This window comes from Tachypleus tridentatus, unplaced genomic scaffold, assembly GCF_004210375.1.
Source record: "Tachypleus tridentatus isolate NWPU-2018 unplaced genomic scaffold, ASM421037v1 Hic_cluster_2, whole genome shotgun sequence".
NCBI lineage: Eukaryota > Metazoa > Arthropoda > Merostomata > Xiphosura > Limulidae > Tachypleus > Tachypleus tridentatus.
The window spans coordinates 14,147,228-14,158,756 of record NW_027467782.1 but is presented as its reverse complement, the minus strand read 5'-3'; the positions used below and the strand labels follow the sequence as shown (position 1 = coordinate 14,158,756).

Here is an 11,529-nt window from a genome sequence, read left to right as displayed (position 1 = left end):
CTTATCACTAGCCTTGAGACTTCTGTCCAGATTCGTATTTCCATGCAAGTAAGTATGCAACAACCCTCCAACAGTAAGAGAGTAACACACTTTTCTAGCACAGCTGACTTCCTCCATTCTGAAGTATACAATCATCATTTCATGACTGGGCAGTTTATAAGCATTGGGTTTGTCTGTTGGCAGATGTGACAGCTTTTGTACAGCAAGTGGTGGACAAGTTCATGAAGCCTCTGCCTTTCTTTTGTACATGACATATCTCCAGTTATGTTTCTTGTTTGAGATGGAAGGAATTTTGTCAGTTTTTTTTATTATTACCTGCATCCTAATCATGTACCAATGCTGGCTTGAAACTACCTAAACCTTTTTTATTCTTTTGTACAATTTAGTTTCCTCAAGTTTGTTTCATTCACCTTATTTCTGTAGAAATCTCAATCTTACATTGGTGTTTTGGTGCATGCTCTTTTACTTATCTTTTCAACAGTTGTGTGTTTATCTTCTTCAGCATTATCCTTTCATATTTGGTTGATTTGTTGCTACCATTTGTTAGGAGCATAATGCCCTTGTTACTTAAGTCCTTTAAACCCACCCTATTTTGTTCTCATATGTTTTCATCTGCCTGTGTAGTTTTACTAAAATATTGTAAAGTGTTTCATTTCTCTGTATTCTACATGGTATATCTCCCTTTCAGTGCAGTATGGAAGTTCTTGCAACTTACCAGTTTCTAACTGCTGGAGTGGTGGACCATGAAGGCTTCGTCAAGTGCATGACAACTTTCAATCAGTAGAGAGTAGGGTGGTGGTGCTCTGCTAGTGCATATAGTGTGTATCCTTTTACTACTGAGGAATGGATGAAAAATTCCCAATATTGTATGGTTTTCTGTTAAACAAGTCTGCCTCATGCATTTTACTCCTGGCTAACTTTTTCCCACATTTTACTATCACTTGAATATCAGTTCTCATGCAGTCTTGTGTTTGAGTCACATATAACCAGTCAGCATACGGCCTCCCAAGTATGAATGATAGGGACCCTACACCTACCATGGACCAGACAAAAAAAATTCCTGACACTACATGGTTTATGACTGGAGTTGACCCACCATGTTTGCATTCCCTTTTTTTTTACCATTTCCCAGGTGTTAAGTTCTCAGGTAGCCTTTTCTTAGTTGTGTACTGGGTCTTCAAACATTTGCCGTATCTAAGTTGCCAGAAAAAATGTTGCTTTTCCTTTCTGCTTCCTGCCATTGAAGTGAAGATTTTTTGGGACCCTTCTCCTTCTGTAGACTAGAAGACATGTATTCAATACTACCTGGTTTTGGACTAGAGTTAACCTACCATGTACTTTCTATTGCACCTAGCTACTACACCATCAAGCATATCCATTTTCCATACTGGACTTGTTTTCTTGGTGACACGTATCTTCACTACAGGTGAAGACTATACTCTGCATGTGTGTTCCTATGCTTTTGTAGTATAGGGTATTGTGCTCCAATTGTTTTCTTCAGGCACTTTCTGAAGGGAGTTCACCTAAGTTGCTTTTGTTTTGGTTTCTCCACTGTTTTAGTGTGGGATTTAAGCTCTAATGTGAGGGTAGGTAAGATATTGTATTGAATGTTAAGGTTTTCCAATGTTGAAAATGTATTTCGTATAGGTACTTACCTCTGTCACACTTCCCACCCTTCTTGTTTACTTCCAGTACATCTTTACTTGAGTAATTTAAAGTGATAATTGAATAATTATTATAGATTATGCCAGCTGTGCTAGGATAGTACATCACACCCCTATTGATGGAAAGTTGTCTCATGCTCATTTTTATACTACAGTTCATCAATAGCATGTGGAAATGTGAATTGAGGTATGAGTCTCAAGGCTAGTGGAGAGTAACAAATTGTGCATGTGGAGGGCAGTATGACCTGAAAAGAAAATTGTTATGTGAGAGGATCTAAGTTTTTATTACAAGTACATTTATGGTGTTGGAAAATTTTAACTTTATACAGTACTGCCTGGAAATTGTTATCAGATATTATGTCATGGAACTTTCTATTTGCAGTTCATTGTTTTCCATAATCCAGAAAACAGCTTGTTGTGTGGCTTCCATCTCTGTTCTTGAACTTCTTGTATAAGACTTTTAAGTTTCACAAGAAGAATGTGTTGTTTTGCAAGACAGTAAGTACCCAGTCGTCTCTGTTTAATATAGGGACCATTTGTGAGTGCGATGACAGAGCACTGCTTACATTTTAAATAACTGCTGACAAAATTTTTCTGATTCCCTCTTTGTCTTCTCTCTCTATTTTCTGTTCAGGTTAATTATTACAGATTCCAGTGGTACCAGATGTTTATTTAACATGAGGAACTATGAAACAATTTGGTGATCAGTTATCTTAATGGTGACTCTTTAACATAGGTCCAACCATAACTGTATCTTTAGGTGCCATTTAGGTAGTCTCTTTCTTGATTGGTATCTGTAAATCATTGTGGAGCTGTAATTTCCCAACTAAAAAGGACAGTGGTTCAATGATGAACTTTCTAGAAAAGTTTATTTTTTATTATTTTACATTTAACTTTGAAAAGTGAAAATTGCTTGATTCTGCAGAACACTTTAAGGCATTATAAACAAGGGAGAAAATACAAAAGATTAATAATTGGTGCAGCTATGTGTATTTTAATAGTCAATATAGTTTCAGTTAAAGGTAATAAATGAAGTTCATTCTAAGAATGTGTATATTTTTTGCCTGCTAATTGTTCCATGTTACCTGTACCTTAGTACAGTTTTGTAACTCCGTTTTTATTTATCAAATTTTAGCAGATTTCTTCTGATAACTGGGGAGTTGCAGTTGGAAAAATTCTTCTTTCTGTTGAAGAAAAGGTATGAGAAACTTTTAATAACTAATATATAGTCATTTATATAACAAGTTTAATATGTAGTAACTTATGGATGACACTTTTTTGCCAAGTGCCCTTGTTTCTTAATTAGTAGTTGTAAAATTACTAATTAAGAAAGTAAATTTAAAGTTAGCTTATTTACAACAAACAAACATACTTATCTCACATAATAAGAACGTTTATGTTGATCTTTCCAGTGATGGATTAAAGGTTGTATGTGCATAGTGGCTAATAATCTTTGAGGGTCCTACAATGGGCCTACATTAAGACCATAAGCCCTAGGGCTGAGCCTCTTCTAGCCCCAACCTAAATGACCCATTGGATCTTTCAATTTAAATTATATTGTAGACTTTAAGAAAATGTTTATTGTGTTGCACTCTTGGTTTCACTCAGTGTCAAGCCTCTAACATATTTGTACCACACACTGCAAAAGTAATTGTTGAGCATTTTAGTCATCCTAAGTGGTGCTCAGCAATAACATATGGTAAATGTACATTTTTATTCTTTAAGTTATGTTACATTTTGAAATTTGAATGACAGTATGATTACTTTCTAACATTTAATGTAGAATATCCTGTTTGTGAAATAAAATTTGGCATCAACATTATCCATGTCTGTTCTTCTGTAATTTCAAAAGTAAATGTTGAGTTTTGTTTCTTTGTGCAACTTTTCAAACTGGAGACAGGCAAATGATTGAACAGAGACCACTATTTGCAATATATGATGTATGGTCAAAAAGTTCTAAGACTTCACTTTTATTGCACAGAACAATGTACATACATCAGTATTATATTATATCCCGTTCAAAGTAATCCCCTCCAGCTAATACACACTTGTCCTAATGTTCCTGCCATTTTCGAAAGCCTTCAACTTTTGTGTGACTAAGTTCTGCTTTCACATAATTGTGGATGGTTGGAATGTCATCAAATCACCTTCCTTTCAACTTAATTTTGATTTTTGGGAACAGAACAAAATCACATGTGACAAGATTGGGAGATTACAGGGAGTGTGGTATCACAGGAATGTTTCTTTCTGCCAAACGTTCTTGAACAGATACAGCACTATGTGAAGGTGCATTGTCGTGACAGAGAAACCAATAATCATTTTCCACAGCTCGCAGCAGTTTCTTCTAATTTCTTCCTTCAAGCAAATTAGGACCTTTTTATAAAATGCTTGGTTAACTGTCTGGCCATTAGGCAGGCATTCATGATGAACAATACCTTGAACATCAAAAAACACGATCAACATTGTCTTTACATTTGATCAAGACTGTCATGTTTTTTTGGAAGTGGTGATGATGGAGATTTCCACTGGGGTGACTGAAATTCCGTTTCAGGGTCATAACTGTGCACCCATGACTCAATAACCAGTGATAATGATGTTGATGAAATTTGGATCAATTTCTGGCCTTCTTTTCAGATCCTCACACACTTGTTGATGGTGAAACTTTTGGTCAACCATCAACAGCCTTGGAAAAAATTTTGCAGACACTTGACACATGCAGAGTTTTTCAGTTAAAATCACATGACATAATGCAGAGGAAATGTTCAGTTTGTCAGCAATTTCATGATGCAAAATTTGATGCAAACATGTTGCTTTTATTTTCTGTCCATTTATATTTCAACAGAAGCAAGAGATGCTTCTGTCTTTGAACACGGGTATAAGGTCTGGATAAGTGGTTTATCCGTGATGTAGATCACTATTTGTACTTTGTACACACCTCAGTAAAGCTTACTGCCTCTGTACTGGCACCTGTAACAGAAGAAATCTTTTTGATCAGAACTCATATATAAGATATATCAAGTTGTTTATGAGTTATGTTTGGAATATTATTGTGTGAGTAAACATTCAAATAATAAATAATATATATTAAAACAAGAACACTTGAGTTCATGTCCTTTTTAAGTCACACAGTTTGAAAAATTATGAGTTCTCTTACATAGTAAAAGTTGAGCTAAGATTGTCCATTTCATTGATTCCATAAACTGTAGTGGAAAACTATTTTGTAATTTTAAAAACAAATCGTCTTTTTTTGCTATTACTTATTAGTCAAGAAAATATAATATCAACAAAAGTATCATATTTTGTAATTGTTATTGTATGTATGTATATATATTATCTACACTGTATGAATATTCAAACTAAATCTACATCATGGGAAAAGAAAATGGCTCCCTTTAAAGAACTATGTACATCTACTTATTGTAGTTGTTGTATATAGTTGAAATCTAGTCATTTATTTGAAAGGGATGAAAATAAGTATGTGTATCTGTATCATAGTAATAGTTCTTAGTTTAAATTTAGCTATTTATTTGAAACAGATTAAAATAAGTATGTGCATTTGTTTATCCTAGTTATGGCTTTTATTTTAAATCTAGCTATTTATTTGGAACAGGTGACATAGAGATTTGCATCTGTTTACCTTGTTTGTTGTCAGGGTGTTTTAGTTTATTGTATATATAAATATATATATATGTATATATGGGCTAGATTCTTTGTAGTTGGTGTCTGGGACTTGGCAACAAATTTCAATAACAAACAAACAGCATATAGTTCTCTTGTTTCAGGTAATAATGTATTAAAACAATTAAAATGTATAAACAAATGTTTTTTTTTCATTATTTGCTAGCACAGTTGTATCTGGAGCATTAAATACTTGTCTTCTTTTCATCAAAATCCACATAGCTTGGTCCAGTTACTTTAGAATCCAATTCACAAAACAAATTAATTCTTGTCTTCTATGTTGTTACAATATAGTTTGTGATAATTTCAAGTTAGAAATCACCAATATATGCTTTTTATGGCTAAACTCTCAATCACACAGGCTAGATCTATCTGTTCAATCAAACTAACCCAAACTACATTTTGACACACATTTATAACCTCACAGAGGTCTTAAACATTCTTCACATTATGAGTTATTGTGATAAAATAATATTCAATCAAAACAATGAGAAAAATTTTGAAGTTTCAAGCAAAATAATGCAATAGTACAGCAAGTATAAATCACAGTCTGTGATTCATACACAGAAAAGTAATTATAAACTACTGCTACTAAAAATAACTAAATTGAACACTCTCTCTTATACTACTTAAGTAATAACACTTACATTAAACTTAAACACTTGTGTGGATATAACAATAAGCTTCTCTTTAAGAAACGTATTTACAATTATTTTTTGTACTATATACAAAGACTGTTTCCAGTTCATCCAAAAAATCTACTCATACAGTCTGCACCAACATTTGCAGTCCTCTTGTTGGATTCAATGTGGGACCAGAAGTTCTTGGGGTACAATACCTAACTCATGATTATTGCACAGTCAGTTTTATACTTCTGGATCTTTGCAAGTGGTTGATGATTCATTTGGGTGATGAACTCCTTCCATACAGACTGTTCAAGAAGTTCCAAATGTCAGTATGGTGGCCAAACACTTCTTGAGTCACAGATCTCACTGCTCAGTGTCTTTCTGAACAGATCCTTGAGTTTCTTCAGATGGTTACATCATACACGATGTTGGTGTTTTTTTTTGCAACATTTTTCTCATCAAGAAGTTGAATGCTGCTGCTGAATTGATTAATCCAGATGGCATCTTTCTTGAATTGGTGCCATTCATCAGGTGTCAAAGAGGCTGTCTTCTCTTTAAACTTTGCCAATACACTTTTCTGAGATTGACCTTAGTGAAGAACTTGGGCCCATTTATTTTCACTGCAATAGCATCTGGGTTGCCCATAGGTTTGGAGCCAAATTCTGTCATAAAGTTTATTTTCTGGAAATCTGTACAGATGGTTGTGAGACATTCACGGTCTTCATGATTACCACCAGTGAATAGTAAACTTAATTTAAAGGCCCAGTTATTCCAGCTTCTAACATTACTTTAACTTCTAGCTTAATCAGGCTTTTATTATGTAGAACATTTGGTAGGGCTTCACTTTGACTGAGTTCTTGGTCATGGTCACAGTCTGTCTGGCTTTATCTGTCTGTGGAGACAGATGCACACTACTACTTCTTTCTTCAATTTGTCATTAATTTCTTCATTGATGTTGACACTTTTGTACATGTCATCTACACCCAGTGGTCTCAGATTTTCATTTTTTTTTTGTGTGTGAAAATTACTAACCTTCAGATGAGTTTGTTGTGTCTTTAAGGAACAGAAACCTTCTTTCTGAAATGTTAATCCTTGGACTTCTTATCATAGAAACATTTCTGTCTGACATCGGCTGGATACAAACTTGTTTGAGTGAGTTGACAAGTCGTCTACAGTTGGTTTCTTAGGTCGAACACATATTGGTATATGTGCATCACTTCTGACTCTTCTTCTTCTGTGAACAGTTTTCACAGTATCTGCATTGGACCTCATACTGCTCTTCCATGCAGTAACATGAATACTGAAAGTCTTATATTTACGTACGAGAATTATTAATAAGCAAATACTACTGCCTTGAGGTACTTGTCCTGGTCACGTGGTCTTTTCTCGAACATTTTCATCATGCTCTTTAGGACGTCATCAACTGTCTTGCAAAGAACTGCTTAGTGCTGATGAGTCTGCACACCTCTTGAATCAATTTTGAGGTAAACTAGGTCCCTCTGTCACTTGAGACTTCTTTTTAAAACCTTTCTCTGCAGAACACTTATAAGGAAGGTTTCTGCGAGTTTCTCTGTCTTTGGTAGTGCTATGGCTTCTGGGTAATGTGTTACATAGCTACTATCATCACATACATATTGCTCATGTCAGGTGTAAGTTGTCCAATCAAGTCCATGGCAACTGTGTTGGATAGCACTTCCATAAGAGACATTTCATCTCATGGCTCTATGGCTACATTCATTCTAGGTAGAGTCCCTTTATTTTGTATGCCATCTTCTTTATTCCTTGGTGTCATTTCACAAGTTACTTGTTGGCCATTACTTGAGTCTAGTGCTTTGTTGGTACAATGATCTGTTTAACTTCTGGTAGAAGTGCTTTGATAGATCTGATACAGCACTTTCTTCTGATTCTCTGTTCTGTATATCCTTTTTTCCTCAGTTTTGTGCTCAATTGTCTCTTAGACATTGTTTCAAAGTTTCATCATTGAAGGGTCTTTCTTCTGTGCTTTCTTCAATTCCCATAGACATACATACACAATGTCACTTTTTGAGATTTTCAGAGGGTTGATGTTTTGCTTTTATTTTTGAATTCTTGTGGTGACTGCAGATACTTCATCAGTCTCCTTTCTGTCTAGTTCTTTCAAATTTCTGTTGTCAGGTATATTGCTGATTACCATGTCATAGATGGGTGCTTTCTTATGTGTTGTCTCAAGGTCTCCCACATAGTATGGAGTTTCCCCTTTATTGTTACTATAGGAAACTTTCTCACTGCCCCATCAGTCAGCACACATATATGTACTTTTGCCATTATCTGGTCATTTGATACTAGAGTAATTCTCATTACTGCTCCCAGTGTTTCATTTCACTGTCATGTTCTTGTTGCCAAACATAGTGTTCACCTACTGATAAGTTGTGATTGATCCGTTTGTTAATTTGAACTGACTGTCATTCAAGTACTGTTTAATCATGAATTATTTTATGTGATTTCTGGCAACAGTGACAATCATTCTTCTCTAGTATCTTACTAGCACCATCTTTGTAGGTAACTCTAACTGCTTGATTTGAGATTCTTGTTGGTTGCAAACTTGCAATCATATCACAATATGTCTCATTTTCTAACAAGTGTAGTATCTCCCATTTGTCTGACGACTTCTTGTCACCTGTGGTGGCATCCTGCTTGCAATCCCTCTTCTTGGCTTTGAATGGTTATGATTGGATTTGCCTGTTATGTTCTCCCCATGGGCTTCCACATTCTATTTTGCCAGCTTGATCATCTTTATCATGTCATTTGGTGCTCTTTCTGGTACAAAAAATGACATGTAAGTGGAGTACATGATAATGAATTATTCATCTGTTAGTAGGTTTACCAGTCCTTCAAAATTATCTTCACACTTGGCCATGTAAATTCACCTTGTGAAATATTGCTGTAGACATGCCACAAACTGAAATATAGTTTCTCTAGTGTCAACTTTGCCTTTTCTAAATTCTAACAAAAACCATCCTATGTAATTTCATTGCATTTCAGCAAGGCAATTTTTAACATATTCTAGTCCATGGCATCTTCTGATATTACACCTACATACACTTGTAGTCCTTTTACTGTGAAAAGGATTGTCCCAGTTTTGACCTTGAGGGGTGAATCTTTCACTTCTCATTAGATCATTCATGTTGTCTTTCTATTCATCAAGTTTTGTCAGCCCATTGTTAATGATCCTTCAATTTGCTTGTTAAACTTAGTGACTTCAAGTTGTACTGTTATATTCTCTTTGTTTTTTAGTCTCTCCTCTCTCTCAGTTTCCAGTTTTTCATTTCTTTTTTCAGCCTTTCTTTTTCTTCTCTTTTTTGTTGTTTGTTTCTCTCTTTATGTCTTGTTGTTGTGTAACAAACTCTCATATATCACCATCTTTAAGGCTAAGTTATTTGCCCTTCACCATCCACTTATCAAAGCCAGTTAAAATGGTGTATATGTGGCCTCTACAATATTTATTCTATTGCTTCAGCTGTGAATTTATAGGCCTATGCTTTACAGTAAGTGTCTGACTTGTTGGCATTTCAACAGTGAAGAAACAGCATAGAGTTCACTTTTTTTTAAATAATAGTAAATTAAAACAAGTCAAACATATTCAAATGTTCATTACACTGTTGGCTATTACAGTTGTATCCAAATCTTTAAATTGTTGTCTCCTTTTCTTAAAGCTCGCACAATCTTGTTCATATTATATAATTTTTTACTTTGTTGTTACAATACAGTCTGTGATAATTTCACTTCAGAAATAGCCAGAATACACTCTTTATGGCTAAACTCCCACTCAGACTGTCTAGATATATCTAAGTGACCAACTCAAAGTGCATTTTGGATGCATATTTGTTGTCTGAAAGAGGCCTCAGTTGCTTTACACAATGGTTTCATGGGATATTATGATGCAATAATTTGTGATAGTGTGAAAATCTTGGAAGGTTCTACTGACATGATTCAGCAATATACAACAAGTGCCAATTCACAACAATTTAATCAAAGTATGATACATGCACAGCTACGTAACAAACCTGTGGTAAACCATCTCCACAAAAAATAAGTGAATTTAACACCAAAGATGTATTCAAACTGTTTAAATCTACCTGTTCATTGAGAGCATATGAAAATAAGTTCATACCATGAATGTGATGTTATGTAGAAGATCTTGTAACATAAATTTTCAATTAATTTTGATTTTGCCATTGGTTATAATCATACACAACATTATAGCAAAGTTCTTGAGAAAAACTTAGTTTCTTTCCTGAGTTTTAAAGTATAATCATGGTATAAATAAACTTTTGTATCTCCATAAGAAAATAAATGCTTTAATTAGCAAAGATGTATTTCCAACATTCAAGTGCAATACATATTTTTTTATATGTTAGTAATGTAAATGTATTTGGAAGAAGTGAAGAGGCATGTCACTTAAAGATTATTCATGTCTCTAGGAAATATTCAAAATGCTTTTTGGATTGATGTGGTAAATTTTGTTCCACCATTGACTATCTCACATAGGAAAATGAGAAAATATTGGAACACCTGAAAATTGTAAGAACTCAGCAGATGGGACCTTTATCAGCAGCCTCCATGGAAAATGGTGCATACCAGCGTGGATGCAGTCACGTTCTCAGGTAATTATATTAAATCTCCATTTATATAAAAGTATAAATCACCATACATGTTATCATGTTCTTCAGTAATTTTTTATATCTACTTACAAGGGAATAGTTAATACCAGTGTGGATTCCACCATGGTTTCAAGTGATTGCAATTAATTTTATTTCTATTTACAAGATAAATTGTGTGTACCAGGGTAGATATAATGTTCTCACGTAACTGTTTTTATCACATTATAAGAAAAGTGATGCATTTCATGCTTACAGAATTAAGAAATAAGAGTTTAAATGAAAGTAACTAACAAAGGATTAACAATCATATTGACAAAAGTCTTAAAGTAATGGGCAGAAAATAAACTGAAGAAGCAAAAATATAAAAGTTCTGAGGTTACATGGAGAATGGTACATATCATTGTGGATATCTTTGAAGTAATTGTTTTAATGTCTAATTACATGGAGAATGGTACATATCATTGTGGATATCTTTGAAGTAATTGTTTTAATGTCTACTTACATGGAGAATGGTACATATTGTGGATATCTTGAAGTAATTGTTTTAATGTCTACTTACATGGAGAATTGTACAATATCATTGTGAATGTCTTTGAAGTAATTGTTTTAATGTCTAATTACATGGAGAATGGTACACATATCATTGTGGATATTTTTTGAGGTAATTGTTTTAATGTCTAATTACATGGAGAATGGTACATATCATTGTGGATATCTTGAAGTAATTGTTTTAATGTCTAATTACATGGAGAATGGTACATATTGTGGATATCTTGAAGTAATTGTTTTAATGTCTACTTACATGGAGAATTGTACAATATCATTGTGAATGTCTTTGAAGTAATTGTTTTAATGTCTAATTACATGGAGAGTGGTACATATCATTGTGGATATCTTTGAAGTAATTGTTTTAATGTCTAA

General features: G+C 34.0%; 1 protein-coding gene across 1 annotated transcript in view; it reads left to right on the top strand.

Moving 5' to 3' along the window:
• Positions 1 to 10,884: 10,884 nt before the first annotated feature.
• The window catches only part of LOC143243297 (branched-chain-amino-acid aminotransferase-like), a 9,149-nt gene continuing 8,504 nt past the window's right edge, over positions 10,885 to 11,529 (top strand). The window contains 1 exon segment of the mRNA XM_076487149.1: positions 10,885 to 10,890. Coding sequence (XP_076343264.1) covers positions 10,885 to 10,890 — 6 coding nt within the window.